Source organism: Lichenostomus cassidix, chromosome 23, assembly GCF_008360975.1.
Source record: "Lichenostomus cassidix isolate B80296 chromosome 23, HeHo_3.0, whole genome shotgun sequence".
Lineage (NCBI taxonomy): Eukaryota > Metazoa > Chordata > Aves > Passeriformes > Meliphagidae > Lichenostomus > Lichenostomus cassidix.
The window spans coordinates 1,260,908-1,275,827 of record NC_139503.1 but is presented as its reverse complement, the minus strand read 5'-3'; the positions used below and the strand labels follow the sequence as shown (position 1 = coordinate 1,275,827).

The window sequence follows — 14,920 nt, the reverse complement described above, 5'->3', positions numbered from 1 at the left end:
GGTGCAGCTGGAAGGAGCAGCTTTGCTCCCAAGCATCATCTCACCAGCATCTGAGCCCTGGGTGCTGCTGTGCCCCATCCTCTGTGCTCCTGGGGGTCTCCCTGCTCCCCGGGGCTGGGGGTTCTTGCCCCCTCATGTACAATCACCAGGGTCCCTCACCTGTGGCTTGTCCCCTCCTGAATGCTGTTACCGTGCTGGGGAGCAACTCCCTGGGCACAGGGCCCCGAATGTCTCCTCTGGGTGGCCTCCTGGCCGACCCTCCCCTCTCCCAGGGCCCAGGGCAGTGGCTGTGGAGCAGCTCTGCCCTCACCTCCCCTGTTCCCCCGGGCTGAGCCCCTGCCTGGGGCTGATCATGGCTTTGAAATCATCCCACATTCCCCTGGCCCCAGGGCTGGCCCTGCTCCCCCTGCCCAGCCCCAGGGAGCCTCTGCCCGGTGCCAGCGAGGTGAGGGCTGCTCCGGGGGGCTCCGAGGGAGCTCTGGGGCTGCTCAGCCCCAGCAGCTCTGCTCCAGCCCTGCCCTCCCCGCCCGGGATGCGCAAAGCAATAACCGAGAATCGGATCATGGGAGCTGCCCTTGGCTGGGGGCTTGGCTTGGGGTTTTATTTTTGGCCCCTTTTAGGAAGTCTGAAACCAGCAGAGCTGCTGCTGGCACCGAGGGGAGCTCAGCTCTGCCCCTGCCCTGGGCTCAGCCCTGCTGGCTCTTTGATGCTGTGTTTTAATGCTGCTGTGCCCCACCCGCCATGCTCAGCTGGGGGACATGAGTGCAGCTCCCTGGGGTCACCAGGGGCTGGCTGGGGTGGGAGTGCAGCTCCCCGGGGCTACCAAGGGCTGGTGATGGACAGACTGACCTGTTTGACTGTGAACTGGAACCATGTGTGATGGGGGGCCCAGGACCATCCCTGGGGGCCCTGCTGGGCCCCTCTGCAGAGCATTCCTGCTCACTCCCTGCCCGAGCAGTGCCGGGAACGCGGGAGGGAGAACGGCTTCTCTCCATTCCTCAATACAGCTTTGGGTTGTTTTTTTTTTTTTTGTTTTTCTTCTCTCTCTCGTCTTCCTTGTACATGTTTGGGGTTTTTTGTGTGTGTGTGCGTGCGTGCGTTCCACGGAGAATCAAGGTGAAATAAATCCTGAACCTATCCCGGAGCTGAGCTGGCGTCATCCCTGGCTTGGCAGGAGGAGAGATCTGGGGGGAGTGGGGTTGGCATGGGGCCCCAGGGTGCCATTTTTGGGGGCAGCAGCTCTGGCTGAGGGGAAGCAGAACAAAGCTGCCACTCAGAAAGTAGGAAAGTTTATTTTAAAACAAATCAAAAGCTCGATTCATAATTTAAGAGCATAAGTTATTCATCCAGCCGACAGCACACGGGGCTGACTGCGTCATCCCTGCCTGGTGGAGCCCTGGGAGCTGCCAGGAATAAAGAGGAGCAGTGTGTGCCAGGCGGGCAGAGCTGGCTCTGGGCAGCCTTTGGCAATGGCATTTGGGAAGTGGCTGCCACAGGAGGCCAAGCCAGGCACCGAGGGGTGGCTGTGGCACAGCCCTGGGCAGGAGCTTCTCCGGCTCAGCAGGAGATGTGGGAGATGAGATTTGGTCCCCAAAACCATGCTGGGGGGCAGGGAAAAGGAGGGGGTGTAGCCCTGGAGACCTGGGCTGGGGAAAGGAGCCACGGTGGCTTTGGAATGTGACTGGTCGCTGTGGGAGGGGGGAGTGGGAGGTTCCTGGGTGCCAAACCAGGCCCTGGCTCTGTTCTCCAGTGTGGTTCTGCTCTGTGAGATGCAAAGACTTGGGGGGATGAGGATGAGGAGGAATGGAGAGGCTGAGGATGCTCCAGCCTTCCTGCCCCGTGCCAGAGGCAGGAGGGGGAGCTGGAACTGCTTTCCCAGGATGCTGACAGCCCTCGGGGAAGGAGGCAGGGCTGGCTCAGAGCAGCCCCCAGACCCGGCCAGCCCTCAGCCACAGCTCAGTTCTTGCTGAAGCCCGTGGGGTTCTGCAGCTGCCAGCGCCACAGGTCCTCACCTGGAACGGGGAGAAGGGAGGTGAGGGAGGACAGGGGGCTGGCAGTGCCTGCTGTGCCAGGGAGGGGATGCCCTTACACATCTTGTCCAGGCCAAAGGCAGCTTTCCAGCCCAGCTCCCGCTCGGCCAGCGCGGGGTCAGCATAGCAGGAGGCCACGTCTCCCTCCCGCCGGGCTGTGATCCGGTACTTGATCTGCAGGGAGAGCAGCACCGTGGGCTGGGGAGCTGAGGGGACACTGCCAGGGCTGCTGGGGGCACTGGGGGGTCTGTGGGAGCCTCTGTGGCCCTGCAGCTCCACCCTTACCTCCCTCCCCGAGGCTTTCTCCATGGCCCGGACCATCTGCAGCACGGAGTAGCCGGTGCCTGTGCCCAGGTTGTAGATCTGGAGGAGGAAAATGGACATGGATCAAGGGGAGAAAGGCCAGGCCCCCTTTAGCCCCGGTTGGGAGCTCCAAACCTTCCCTCAGGGCTGGCAGCACGCCAAGGTTTGTACCTTGCAGCCACAGTTCTCCTTGAGCTTCTTCAGAGCAGCAATGTGGCCCTTGGCCAAATCCACCACGTGGATGTAATCCCTGACTCCTGTGGGGATGCACAGGGTGAGGGCAGAGCCCTGGGTGCAGCCAGGGGTTTGGGAATCCCAAATTCCACCCATCCCATGACGCACCTGTTCCATCGTCCGTCTTGTAGTCGTTCCCAAAGACGCTCAGGAATTCCCGGCGTCCCACAGCCACCTGCAGAGAGGGACAGGCCAATGGGAGTCCTGTCACCCTGTGTCCCCTCCCTGCGAACCCCCAGGGGGTGTGGGGGGTGCTACCTGTGCCACATAGGGCATGAGGTTGTTTGGGATCCCCTGAGGATCTTCTCCGATCATCCCCGACTCGTGGGCGCCGATGGGGTTGAAGTAGCGCAGGAGAACAGCATTCCAGTCCTGGGGACACACAGACGGAGCTGCCTGGTCACCCCCCTGGGGACAGAGCTGGGCTCCAGCCCCACGGGGTGGCTCCTCACCCTCTCTGCTTTGCAGAGATCCCGGATCATCTCCTCGATGAAGAACTTGGATTTGCCGTAGGGGTTGGTGCAGCCCCCGACCGGGTGCTTCTCATCCAGAGGGAGGTACTTGGGGTCCCCATAGACGGTGGCAGAGCTGCTGAACACGATGTTCCTCACGCCGTGGGCCTTCATGGTCTGGGGAGGGGAATGGCCAGCACTGAATCCAGCTGTGTGCTGTGGCAGCTCTCCACAGGCACTGCTGGATCCCAGGGAGAGCAGAGGGATCCCAGGGCAGGATCCCAGCCAGCTCCTCTCACCTCCAGCAGCCGGATGGTCCCGGTGAGGTTCACTCTGTAATACTCCAGAGGCTTCTGCACAGATTCCCCCACAGCCTTCAGCCCTGCAAAGTGCATCACGGCCGAGAAACGGTGCTGCAGGGGGAAAATGGGCTGGGCATCAGTGCCAGGCAACAGGAGAGGGGAGCTCCAGGCAGGAACCAGCCTGGATTCCCCTCAGGAGCTCAGTTCAGCCAGCCTGGGGGGCTCCATGGCCCACAGGAATTTGGGGCACAGCGTTTCCTCCCTGCTCCCCTGGCTCCCACCCCCGGCAGGGATCCCCCAAAGCCCCTGCAGCTCCTGCTCTCACCTTCCTGAAGAGCTCCTGGAGTGCAGCCTCGTCCGTGATGTCGAGCTCCTGGAAGAACACAGGCTTGTGCACGATCTCCTGCACACGCCTGAGGCTCTCAGGGAGCTCCTCCGACCCTGGGGAACGGAGGAGAGTGAGGGATGGCTGGAATCAGGCACAGCCCGGGCTGGGATTGGGCTCCCCGTACCTCGGATGGCGTTGTAGAAGTTGTCGATGACCACGGGGACATATCCCGCCTGCAGCAGCTCCAGCACGCAGTGGCTGCCGATGTAGCCGGCGCCGCCCGTCACCAGGATCTTCTCTGCCATGGTTCCCTGCGGGGGAAAGAAGCCCCAAATCCTTCAGCTCGGACACTGTCACGTCAGCACAGCCTCCAGGTACTTCCCAAGGGCACTCCCTGCCGGTCTGGTCACACCTCCCGGACACGGAGGTGTCACATCCCTGCTTCTGCCTATAAACCCAGTCAAGGTCCTGGACTCAGATATCGCTGAGATTTTTACCCTAAGGGCAGGAGTTCTCACTAATAATTAATTCATTCATTAATTCGGATGGTGCCCACAGGTGTATCAGCTCTGCCCTTTACCCATTCCGTTTTATCTCCAGCTCCTTAACACGCGCCAAACCTCCCTCCCCAGAGCTGGCTCCACTCCATGCCTCCTCCCCGGGAAGGTGGACTTCGGGACACTGCAAACCGCAGCGGTGTTTGTGGGAGCTGCAGGCTCCGTCCCCGGGAAGGAGCGGGAGCAGAGGGAAGAACCCGCGGGGTTACCATGGGATGTGGAGCCAGAACTGGGGAATTTCCTGTCCCCAGACCTGCCACCCGACCTGAGCCCCCCAAACCGCCCCGTCCCGGGCCTGGGGGGATGAACAGCACCTGGCCAGGTGGGAGAGGGGGGGGAAGGCAAATTAACGCGGATTTCAGTGGGGAATGGGGAGACGGCCGGGAGGGACCGGAGGGCAGAACGGACCCGGGGACTGGAGTTACCCCAGGGCCTGGAATGACCACAAGGGCTAATTAGCCAGGGGTTGGGGCTCTCCCTGCCGAAGGAGGGCACGGCCGGGCAGGGCAGCACGTCCATCCCCCTGCCCGCTCCCCGCTTTCCCCTGCAGTCCCCCCGCTCTCTCACCTGCCGTGCGGCCGCTCTCGTTCAGCCCCGAGCGGGGCGCGGCCCCTTTAAGGCCGGCCATTGCCCCGCCCCCCCGCGCCACGCGCGCGGCTCCTCCATGGAAACGTGTCAGCGCGACGGCGCGCGAGAGCGGCCAAACAGCGCGCGGGAGGGAGGCGCGGCTGCAGCGCCCTCGGGCGGCGGGAGGAACACACTGCACCCAACTGGCACTGCCCGATCCCACCTCATTAGCGTTCATTAGTGAAGGTTTGTTAATCGTTACAGTTTATTGAGCGATGGGGAGAGGCGGCGCGGCACGCAGGGAAAGGTGCAGCCACAAAGCAGCCCCGCCCCAGCCAAGATGTGTTCATCGCCAGTCTCACAAATAAACTGTTCAATAAATTATTGGAAATAAAGAGCTGGAGTGGGGATCCCAAAGATCTGTTCCCTGCCAAGAGCAGGGGTGTTTCACACTCTCTGCTCTCTGTGGGTGGCAAGAATTCCTTACCCTCCCAGCCCAGCATAAAGCTGCATTCCCACACAGCAGAGACACCTGGAACCAAACCAGCAGCAAAAGCTGTTTAGCTGGTTCAGCCAAATCAAATTTTTAACAGTTTAGACTATTAAATAATGTGTTTATTACTCCTGGTATTCAGAGGTATCTTACAACAGATACACAGTGCAGTACCACAATCCCAAAAGGCTGAGATGGCCCCAGGCTGACACCTGGAGCACAGGGGGAGGCTTTAGACTCAACCTTAACATTTGTAGAGGGGAGAGTTGAGGGAGAAATCCTGACCTGAGAAGTGCTCTAACTGGAAAATCTGTGGATTGTCCTTTGCTCTGCAGGCTGCAGTTGGTGGGTGCTGGTCTGCTCAGAGCTTTTCTCAGCCTCTCCATGCCCTCCCTTCTCTAAGGCAAAAGGTGAAGTGCTCAAGGTCCAATATTATACAATAGAATATAATATTCTTTCATTTCTTCATAATTCTGGTGGATTTGGAGCTTCCTCTCAAATGCTGAGCTGGAAGGAGCTCGGGAGATCAGAGAGGAATCCCAGGCAGTGCTGGATCCTCGGTTTCTACTTGATCCAAGGAGAAATTCCACTCCGTCACAGTCTGCAGGATGCCTGAGACACCTTGGAATTGGTTTTTCTGTTCAGAGCGTTGCAAATGAAGGTGCCTGTGTCCATCAGCTTCTGGAGATCCACTCCCTGCATGGGAAAGGCACACCTTGAGGGACATCTCCCACCATCCCAGGCTGCTCCAAGCCCCATCCAGCCTGGCTGTGGACACTGCCAGGCATCCACAGCTCCTCTGGGCACCCTGTGCCAGGGCCTCCCCACCCTCACAAGGAGTGTTTTTCCCCTAATATCCCATCTAACTCTGCCCTCTGGCAGTGTGAACCCACTCCCCTTGTCCTGTCACTTCAGGCCCCAGACCCAGTGAGACCCCCAAGCTGTCCCCACCACCGTCAGGCTCCCTGGGCCAAGTTCTGCCCCTGCTGAGGCCTGAGCAGAGCCCAGGGCAACTGCCACTCACCGTGTGGATGCCCAGCCCGTTGAGCATGTACACCAAATCCTCTGTGGCCACATTGCCAGAGGCTCCCTGGGCATAGGGACATCCTCCAAGGCCAGCGACGGACGCGTCGACCACACTCACCCCCATCTGCAAACAGACAGTCAGGGGCTGCTCTGGGAGGAGCAAATCTGCAATTCCCAAGCAAGCACAGAACACCCCAAGGGAAGATGATTTATTTGTGTCCCTGCCCCATCCCTGGAAGTGTCCCAGGCCAGGCTGGACAGGGCTCAGAGCAAGCTGGGATAGTGGGAGATGTCCCTGCCCATAGCAGGGGGTGGAACAAGGTGGGCTTTAAGGTCTTTCCAACCCAACCATTCCCTAAGTTGGTGATCCAAAGCAGGAATCCTACCTGGAGAGCCACCAGGATGTTGGCCAGAGCCTGTCCATAGGTGTCATGGCAGTGGACAGCCAGAGCTCCCACAGGCACATCCTTCATGACCACTGTCAGCATCTCCTTCATGCTGCCCGGCGTGCCCACGCCGATGGTGTCCCCCAGGGAGATCTCGTAGCACCCCATGGAGTACATCTTCTTGGAGACCTGGGCAACAGCCAGCATGTGCACTGAGAAGGACATCCTTCCCTCCCCACAGCTGGAGTCCTGATGTACAGTGATTCCCTGGACACTCTGCTCTGGGATTAAAAACCTCCAGCTGCCCAAACCTCCCTGAATTCCCCTGGTCCAGTCTCTGAGAACCTGGAATTTTCCCACAGGCCCCAGTGCCCACTCTAAATCCCCAAAAATGAGTCAAAACCCTCTCAGGAATTCTGGTTGTATTTATGATTGACTCACCTCTGCAACTTTAGCTGCAGAAATCTTCCCTTCATAGGGACATCCAAGGACACAGGAGACATATCTGTGGTTAAAAAAACCCACTTTGAGCTGGAAAAGGGCAGTGGGATTCTGCTAGATAAATCAGTCAGGACTTGTGCATCTTCCATGTCTATAGCATGGGAGAATTAATTTTATATTCCAGAAATCTAGTGGCCAAAGGTCACAGGATTTCAACAAGTACTTCTGGGGGTGTGAAAAACTTGCCAAGATGAGCCCACAGTGCTGCTGGGTTTGTGATCTGTGTACTTCCATGGGGGATATTTGCCAAGAAAATCTGGTCCAAAATGATTCTACATCATTCCAGAATGAATGATTACATGATGGGTGAATTCCAACAGGAATTCCTTACCCCCTGACAGGAATTCTGGCTGCAGGAATGAATTCCTTACCCTCTGACAGGAATGTTGGCTTCCCTTGCTGCCTTCATGACCTCATCAAACCTCTCCAGACTCTCCTCTATGGAGCAGTTGATGTTTTTCTGGCTGAACAGCTCAGATGCTGCCCCAAAGATCGACACCTCCTTGGCCCCTGCTGCTACCTGCAAATCAAAAATCCCAAACTGGAATCCCAGGACCATTAAGGGTGGAAAAGACCCCTGAGATCAGCAGGTCCAACCCCTAACCCAGCACTGTTATTCTGTTATAACTCTGTTATAAATCACAAAGCCAGGTGATTTTTCTTGGGAGGGAAATGACAAACAGAGCCACGACTTCACGATTTCATGGCCAAGTCTTAATTCAAGGGTTTCAATAGCATCTCTTGGCAGAGATTTCTCAAACCAGCCCCATAACACACTTCTCTTTGCAGAGCAAAGGCTCAGGTGGGATTGCAAACACCACAGTGTGGATATTCTCAGCCCTTACCGCTGCCTGGAATCCCCTCAGGTTTGGAGTCAGCACAGGGTAACTGATCCCAGGTAACTTATTAATGCCCTGCATGACCTCAGTGTGATCAGCCATCTGCAAGGGAAAACAGGAAAGCTCTGTAAGGGTGACAACTGCCACTGCTGCCAGACAGAAAATCATCAGGAACATTTGTTTTCATAATGGAAACAGAAATATTGAGGGATCAGAGCCTCTAACAGCGAACAGATTGCACACTGGGAGGGCTCAGAGGTCAGCCAGTCAGGCCAACGTGCTGCTTGTGTCACCTGCTTGTCCCTTTGCTCTTCCCCAGAGTCCAAAGGGAAGGTCTGGGATATTACAACTCCTCTGGTTCTTGCCCAGTAACAGGGATTTTGGAGCAAGCAGAATCATTGGATTGCTGTGCTTTTAGAACACACCCCTGTAAATGCTGTGTGAACACTGACCTGAGGAACCCACTTGGGGGACACGAAGCTGGTGGCCTCGATGACCTGCAGCCCAGTCTCTGACAGCATGTTGATTAAATTGATCTTCACTGGTGTGGGTACAATATTCTAAAAAGAAGAAGAAAAGAAAAACGACCTAGAGTTATTATTGCCATCATAAACATTCCCACCATTGGGAAAAAAAATTCAACATCAAAGAAGCAGCGTTTAAATCAAAAGATTGGTGGGCACAGCGGGACATTTGGGGGATTTGGTTGGAGAACCGCCCGGGAGCTGCTGGAAGTGAGATGCAGGGAGCCTGGAAGTGCCAGTACCTTCTCGTTCTGGAGCCCATCGCGGGGTGCAACCTCCACCACCTTCACTCGCTTCGGGTACGCGCCGCTCGCCGCCGCCGAGCTCACCTGGCACGGAGGGGAGAGTCAGCCGAGCCCGCCGAGCCCTCGGCCCGCTCTGCTCCAGCCCCGCTCCCCCACATCCCGGTCCCCCTGTCCCTCCCGGTCCCCCGGTCCCTGCCGGTGGCTCACGGGCCGCAGCGATCCAGCCCAGCGCGGAAGCAGCCGCCGCGCCGCCGCCATGGCCGCCTGTTCACGTGACCGCACACACCCCCGGCACGTGACAGAGAGAGGGCGTGGCTAACCCGGTCACATGGCCGCACCCCGCCGCGCTCCCCACGTGGCACCGGGACCGACACTGCTATCAGCACCGGCACCGGCATCGCGGCCTTCCGTCCCTTCGCTCCCTCCGGAGCCATGCCGTACCTGTGCCCAGGCACCGTCCCACAGCGCAGAGCCTGTGTCGCACCGCGGCATCTTCCCCTCTGTCGCCGGCACTGCCCGGCCGCGCTCCCGCCGCGCACTTATAGCGCTGCTTTCCCGCTGGCTGGCGCGCTGGGTAAACACGGCGCTGTTTGCTTTGGAATGCGCCCAGCTCCGCCACAGAGGTTAGCGACATGGTGGGGCTGTGAGGCAAAGAGGCCATCGCTCTGTTGTCCCTTTCTGTCCCCTTTTTTTTGTTTGTAACGGCGTCATCGCCGGGCCGGGGCTGTGCTCCTGTGAGGTCGCTGGCGCTCAGCCGGCTCTCTGAAGCCGGCGCTGCTGGATGTTTGTCCATTGAGTAACATCTCCCAGCCCCGGGGCTCTGCTCGTGCTCAGCTCCAAGTGTTCTGGCAGATTTTGCTTGGACAGGAACAAAGCAAAGCTGTCTGCAACGTTGTGGGGTCTTGACAACAACCTGTGCTTTTGGGAGCAGTTTCATCACTCTGACACACATTGTTCAACATCCACGTAGGAAACCTGCTCAGGCTGGAACAAAAAGTTCAGAAGTGCAACTCACAATGGTGGAGTCTCTTAAATTTACTAGGAATAAAATCTCTTCTGGTATCTGTCTCCACCAGGATATAAATAAATGTTTGTTGATGGATTTGTATCATGTTTTTTACAGATGATTTCTTCCAGATCTCTTCCAGCAAGCTTCCATTAGATTTATTTGTGATGGAAATAGCTGATTACAACTGTTCCAACCAACATCAAAGTAACTCAAGGTAACAGAGACTGGAAAAGAGATTCTCTTAAGTGAAAAATAATGTATTCAACACGTAAAATAAAAATCCTCTTGGATTCAATCACAAAGAAAGGCAGTGGGAGATGCTGTCCCCCCACAGACATCACTGCACACCCTCGAGCTTCACAGCCCAACCAGACTGAGGAGGCACAGGAGATGGAAGCATGTAGGGCAGGGTTATGAGCATCCCTTTCCCTGGGAACATTTGCCACTTCAGAGTCCCAGCAAACCCCAGCAGTGTCACCTGCAGAGGAAGGAAGGAAGGGGACACTCAGCTGCAGCTCACCAGGTCCCCTCTGCACAGCCCAGCATTTCCCACAGGCCAGGGCAGCCCTGCAGGTCCTCACGTGGCGCAAGGGGCAGGTGACACACAGGGTGTTTTGAGGCCAAAGCAGGTTGTTGTTTGGGAGTTTGTTTGTTGCTGATGCTTTGGCCCTGTTTGTTCAGAGCAAAGGGCACTCCAACATTTGCGTCACACAGACATTTGCCACGAGCAGGGCAGTGCACCTGAGCTGAATCTGAGCTGCACAACAGCCACTCCTGCTCTGGGGACATTTGTTTCCCTACCCTGCAACCACAGGATCAAAACACTCCAGGAGAGGAGAATCTCTGCCTATTCCATGGCAGCTATGAATGTTCCATGTCAAGTGAGCCAAAGCCTGGGGAACAGCCTGGAATGTGGCAAGGATCTGCAGGGAGGCCACAGGACACAACTTCCCCACTTCGTTCCTAGATGAAGCCAGGTTGTCCTTTCCCAGCTAACAAATGCCCCAAAATGGGCTCTCAGTGTATTTTATATTTTTTTCAGTCCCTTACCTGTGTGTCTGGGGATGGAATGGGTGAGGACAGATGCAGGACACTGTCCCGAGGCCAGAGCAGGAAGATGGCATAGACCACTGGTCCCTTGGAGGTGTACCTGAGGGAGCAGGAGTTCAGCAGGGTGAAAAGCCACACACAAGCTCGACCTTTCCAGACAGCACAAGAACACTGCCTTGCCTTCTGTCACCACACAGAGGTCACCTACTTTCCCCTCATTCCAAAATCTGCCACTTTGGACCCACCTGATGAAACCCAAACAAAGTCCTTATGCGCAAATGTCATTGTCAACAGCCTCATTGTCAACCCTGATCCCTGTTCTACATTTCTGGGCTGAACACACTTGAAACAAAAACAACTCCACTTCGTAGGCATTTCTGGCCAGGACCACTACTTAAAACAGTCCTGACAGCCACAGCATGGACATCTTTTAAAGGAAGGGTTGTTTTTTTTCCTACTGATCAAGATGGATGAAATCCCAATGGCAAGGCTTCAGAGTGTACCAAACTTAACAAAAAATAAGAAATAAACATCAGCTCAGCAGGTCTGAGCACCAGAGTCCTTACCAGACTATGTCTGTGGTGTTTTCCATCTGCACTCTCCAAGGCTGGGATTCATAAATTGCCTCCCCATTAGTGTCCAGCCACCTCCCAAGGGCCAGGAGTCTTTCTTGGAAGATAGGGACAATCACCCCTTCTTTTGTAGGTCCCACATTGAGGAGGTAGTTGCCACCCAAACTGACAGTCTGCACCAGCTCCTGTGGCAGATAAAGCAACATAACAAAGTGCATTATCATCACCTCTGACAACACAGAAACCAAGGAGAGTTTTATCCTCATCAGCTGCTCCAGAAGCCTCTAATTCCCAGTAATCCTCCTCCCCACAGGTTATTTTGATTTCAGCTTCCTTACCTCAATCATACTCATTTCATCCATCACCTCAGCGAGGCTCATGTTGCTCCGGTAGCCCCAGGAGAGCTTGTCCAGGGAGGAGCACATCTCCCACTTGTGATCTGGAAGAGTGCCTGGCCTGTACTTGTCAGCACAGTTGTAGAAACCCCCGTGATGGCAGGAGCAGCCCTGACACCAGCGATCGTTGACAACCACAGTGTCCTGAGAGAGGAAAGCAAGCATTTAGCAAATGTCAAGGAGGTTTCTGGTTTGATCACACATCTCCCAGCTGCCAGACCTTCCACACCCACCCAATGCCACGAGGGACAGAAGGCACCAGTACCTTGACAGGGCTGTCGTTATAGAGCCAGGCAAGGAAAGAGGTGGAATTCCAGTAGGAATCTGGAGCTTCCCAGTCTCCGTCTGACCAAATCAGATCTGGTTTGTATCTATGAGAGATGGATGTTGTTTCAATTTGGCACTTCAAAGGTAATTATGAGGCACATTCTTGAGCTGGGACAACGACCCACAAGCCCAAGCCTTTGTATTTTTGTCAGCAAAGGGAAGCAAGGCAAGGATGTAAATTCACGGTGAAATCACTTCTCTACTATACTAAATATCGAGCAGTTTGCTCCACTTCCAGCCACCATGCATAAAGGCAGGACTAAAGAGAATTCCTTTTGCAGCAAAACCTTGTCCCTGCCTTATTCTACAGCTTAGACTGTCCACAGGAAAAATGTGAACCCCTTTTCTAATTACCACAAATCATTACTGGTTAGTAAAGAGAATTTGCCTCGGCAAAAATTAACATTTCTCCTCTTCACACCCACTTTGCATCTTTCTCTACAGAACTGAAACCAGGAAATGCTGCTGATCCTGAACGGGTCATGGCTCTTACTTTAAGACAAGGTCATAAAGTTCTGGCATCGTCTTCTTTAAAACAAAGCTCTGGGTCTTGAAGCCACTTTGTTTGTCAGCGAGGTAGAGGGGGTTAAACCACTCCATCAGGGAGTGATACAGCCCATAACGGAGGTTGCTGAAGGACAAAACACAGAGGGAAGAGTTAGGCTCCAGTGGGGATTGAGAACCAGTGGAAATTAGATTAGTGGCGTTATTATTTTTCATTATTTGCAAGCACTGTGTTTTTCACATTGCAGTCAGGGTTTTCTGCTGTTTGTCAAGCAGAGCCAGGAGGATTCAGTGCTCTGAAGGAAGGGTTCTCTGGCAGGGCCATACCTCTCCCGGAGGGCTTCTCCCAGCTCTCCCACCAGGTCTCGGTGGGGCCCTGTATCCACAGAATTCCAGTTCCAGGACACTGGTGACCCCCAGTTGGTAAAGCCCTCGTGGTGCTTGGTGGTCAGGACCACGTACCTGAGGGGGAAAAAGGGCTTGGTTGGGATGGCAAAGGAATAACTGAGATATTTGCCAGCCTCACTGCAAACCCAGTCATTAAAACAGCAAGATGCTGGATAACCACACTGTGAGGAGCCCTCTGTCTCTATCGTTAAAATTTAGAAGCAAATACAAGAATAATAGAGGTTTTTAATGGATTTTAATGCTGGAAAAGAATGAAGAATCAATACTTATGTAGGAGCAAGACCTATCATCTCCTTGGCACCCTGGGCATGACCCCTCAGGGATCTCCAGCACTGCTCAGGGACTCCATGTCCCTCAGGGATCCCCAGACCTGCCCCTTACATCCCCTCAGACTCCTGCGTCCTCTAGGAAATAGCCCCATATCTTTCCATCCCCTGAGGGACACCCAGACATGGCCTTCAGCCCCGCTGGGACCCCCAGACTCAACCTCCACCTCCTCTGGGACCCCCAGACATGCTCCCCTATCTTTTCAGAGACCAGGGACCCCCACTGCCTCACAGATTCCCACAAATGGCTCCTCTATATCCTCAGGGACCCGCAGACCCACCATTCATCCCCTCAGGGACCCCAGGCCATGGCACCCATCCCCTCAGGGACCCCCCAGACCCTTCCCATCCCCTCAGGCACCCCAAGCTAGGCCAGCCCCGGCTCCGACCTGGCCCCGGCCCGCTGGAAGAGCTGTGCCCACTGGTCGGGCTGGAAGTCGTGGGCGGTGAAGCGAGGCGCGAAGTCAGCGTAGGTGGTGCCGGGCGGGAAGCGGCGGCGCACGAAGCGCTCGTAGGCGGCATCGCGCTGGCCCTGCCAGTGCCACCAGAACCACTCGGAGCCCCAGGCCGGCACGGAGAACACTCCCCAGTGCACCAACACCCCCACCTTGGCCCGGTCGTACCAGGCCGGCAGCGGCCGCGCGTCCAGGCTGGCCCAGTCCGGGCGGTAGCGGGGCGCGGCCAGGGCCAGGGCCGAGCCCAGCGCGGCTAACACACCGAGCAGCGCGCCCGCCGCCATCGAGCCCTCAGCGCGCCGCCATCATGCCCCTGACGTCACGGCCGCCGCGGCTCCCTAGGGACCCCGGGTTCGAGACTGAGGCCCGACAGCTAGCGGGGGATCGCTGGTTCGAGGCTGAGGCCCGACAGCTAGCGGGGGATGGCGGGGAATATCCCGAGCTGGAAGGGATGAAGGATCATCGGGTCCAACCCCAGCAATCCACCCTGAGCATCCCTGGGAGCGCTGTCCAAACGCTCCTGGCAGCCTCAGGCTGTGCTCATTGCCTGGGGAGCCTGGGCAGTGCCCAGCACCCTCTGGGGGAAGAACCTTTCCCTGAGATCCAATCTAAATCTCCCCTGGCACAGCCATTCCCAGGGTCCTGTCCCTGGTCACAGGGAGCACAGATTGGAGCTGTCCCTCCACTGCCCTCGGGAGGAGCTGCAGACATTGATAAGTTTCCCCTTCTCCAGACCTTCCAGTGCAGCTAGGCCAGGCCTGGGACAGGAATCCCAAACCCTCACGGAGGGCTGGGTGCATCCTCTGGGACACAGGGCAGAATGCAAGGGCCTCATGGCCATTCTCCAGCCAAGATCATCCCTGTTGGAGTCACTTCGGGACCTGGCAGGAGCCCAGCTGCTGCTCCAGGTCACTATGAAGGGCCCTGGCCCACTTCACTGTCCATTCAGCTAAAAGTGCTGCTTTTGTGTAATTTGCAGGGAATAAAGACAAACAAACAAGTTCTTCATGCGTAAAGTATCTGCCCCAGTTTGGGCTTAAACTTGTCACCTGGAGGACTTTGTACACCAGGAAAGAAAAGGAAGAAA

At 56.2% G+C, this 14,920-nt stretch overlaps 3 protein-coding genes across 5 annotated transcripts; all 3 read right to left on the bottom strand.

Moving 5' to 3' along the window:
* Positions 1 to 1,275: 1,275 nt before the first annotated feature.
* On the bottom strand, positions 1,276 to 4,864 carry GALE (UDP-galactose-4-epimerase). 2 transcript variants are annotated; one of them, XM_085080998.1, is made up of 11 exons: positions 4,774 to 4,864; positions 3,834 to 3,960; positions 3,647 to 3,762; positions 3,319 to 3,432; positions 3,020 to 3,196; positions 2,826 to 2,939; positions 2,676 to 2,742; positions 2,505 to 2,590; positions 2,316 to 2,393; positions 2,090 to 2,204; positions 1,276 to 2,012 (listed from the first exon to the last, which is right to left on the bottom strand). In XM_085080998.1, the coding sequence occupies exons 2-11, from the start codon at positions 3,952 to 3,954 to the stop codon at positions 1,957 to 1,959; spliced, it is 1,044 nt and encodes a 347-aa protein (XP_084937124.1). In that variant the 5' UTR covers positions 3,955 to 3,960; positions 4,774 to 4,864; the 3' UTR covers positions 1,276 to 1,956. The 2 variants fall into 2 exon arrangements, with proteins under 2 accessions (XP_084937124.1, XP_084937125.1); XM_085080999.1 differs by lacking the exon at positions 4,774 to 4,864 and adding an exon at positions 4,230 to 4,347.
* A 502-nt stretch (positions 4,865 to 5,366) lies between these two features.
* HMGCL (3-hydroxy-3-methylglutaryl-CoA lyase) lies at positions 5,367 to 9,387 on the bottom strand. Of its 2 annotated transcripts, none has more exons than XM_085081000.1 (9): positions 9,229 to 9,387; positions 8,785 to 8,871; positions 8,471 to 8,578; positions 8,025 to 8,120; positions 7,551 to 7,699; positions 7,120 to 7,183; positions 6,679 to 6,867; positions 6,291 to 6,416; positions 5,367 to 5,962 (listed from the first exon to the last, which is right to left on the bottom strand). In XM_085081000.1, exons 1-9 carry the CDS (start codon positions 9,277 to 9,279, stop codon positions 5,861 to 5,863), a joined length of 972 nt encoding a protein of 323 aa, XP_084937126.1. In that variant the 5' UTR covers positions 9,280 to 9,387; the 3' UTR covers positions 5,367 to 5,860. The 2 variants fall into 2 exon arrangements, with proteins under 2 accessions (XP_084937126.1, XP_084937128.1); XM_085081002.1 differs by lacking the exon at positions 9,229 to 9,387 and adding an exon at positions 8,995 to 9,097.
* Positions 9,388 to 9,929: 542 nt separating this feature from the next.
* Positions 9,930 to 14,168, bottom strand: FUCA1 (alpha-L-fucosidase 1). The gene is made up of 8 exons (XM_085080991.1): positions 13,768 to 14,168; positions 12,972 to 13,106; positions 12,634 to 12,771; positions 12,079 to 12,184; positions 11,757 to 11,957; positions 11,413 to 11,603; positions 10,847 to 10,946; positions 9,930 to 10,274 (listed from the first exon to the last, which is right to left on the bottom strand). The coding sequence occupies exons 1-8, from the start codon at positions 14,115 to 14,117 to the stop codon at positions 10,134 to 10,136; spliced, it is 1,362 nt and encodes a 453-aa protein (XP_084937117.1). The 5' UTR covers positions 14,118 to 14,168; the 3' UTR covers positions 9,930 to 10,133.
* Positions 14,169 to 14,920: the final 752 nt, after the last annotated feature.

Bases quoted from the DNA above. Each gene is read 5' to 3' on its own strand.
- GALE (XM_085080998.1), bottom strand. From the start codon at position 3,954: ATGGCAGAGAAGATCCTGGTGACGGGCGGCGCCGGCTACATCGGCAGC. The intron at 3,433-3,646 runs GTGAGAGCAGGA...TTCCCCCTGCAG, and splicing joins TCCAGGAGCTCTTCAGGAAG to CACCGTTTCTCGGCCGTGAT. The intron at 2,205-2,315 runs GTAAGGGTGGAG...CTCTCCCTGCAG, and splicing joins AGAAAGCCTCGGGGAGGGAG to ATCAAGTACCGGATCACAGC.
- HMGCL (XM_085081000.1), bottom strand. From the start codon at position 9,279: ATGCCGCGGTGCGACACAGGCTCTGCGCTGTGGGACGGTGCCTGGGCA. The intron at 8,872-9,228 runs GTACGGCATGGC...CCTCCGTGCCAG, and splicing joins GGGACGGTGCCTGGGCACAG to GTGAGCTCGGCGGCGGCGAG. The intron at 8,579-8,784 runs GTACTGGCACTT...TCTTCTTTTTAG, and splicing joins ATGGGCTCCAGAACGAGAAG to AATATTGTACCCACACCAGT.
- FUCA1 (XM_085080991.1), bottom strand. From the start codon at position 14,117: ATGGCGGCGGGCGCGCTGCTCGGTGTGTTAGCCGCGCTGGGCTCGGCC. The intron at 13,107-13,767 runs GTCGGAGCCGGG...TTTCCCCCTCAG, and splicing joins TTCCAGCGGGCCGGGGCCAG to GTACGTGGTCCTGACCACCA. The intron at 11,958-12,078 runs GTACTGGTGCCT...TTCCTCTCTCAG, and splicing joins ATAACGACAGCCCTGTCAAG to GACACTGTGGTTGTCAACGA.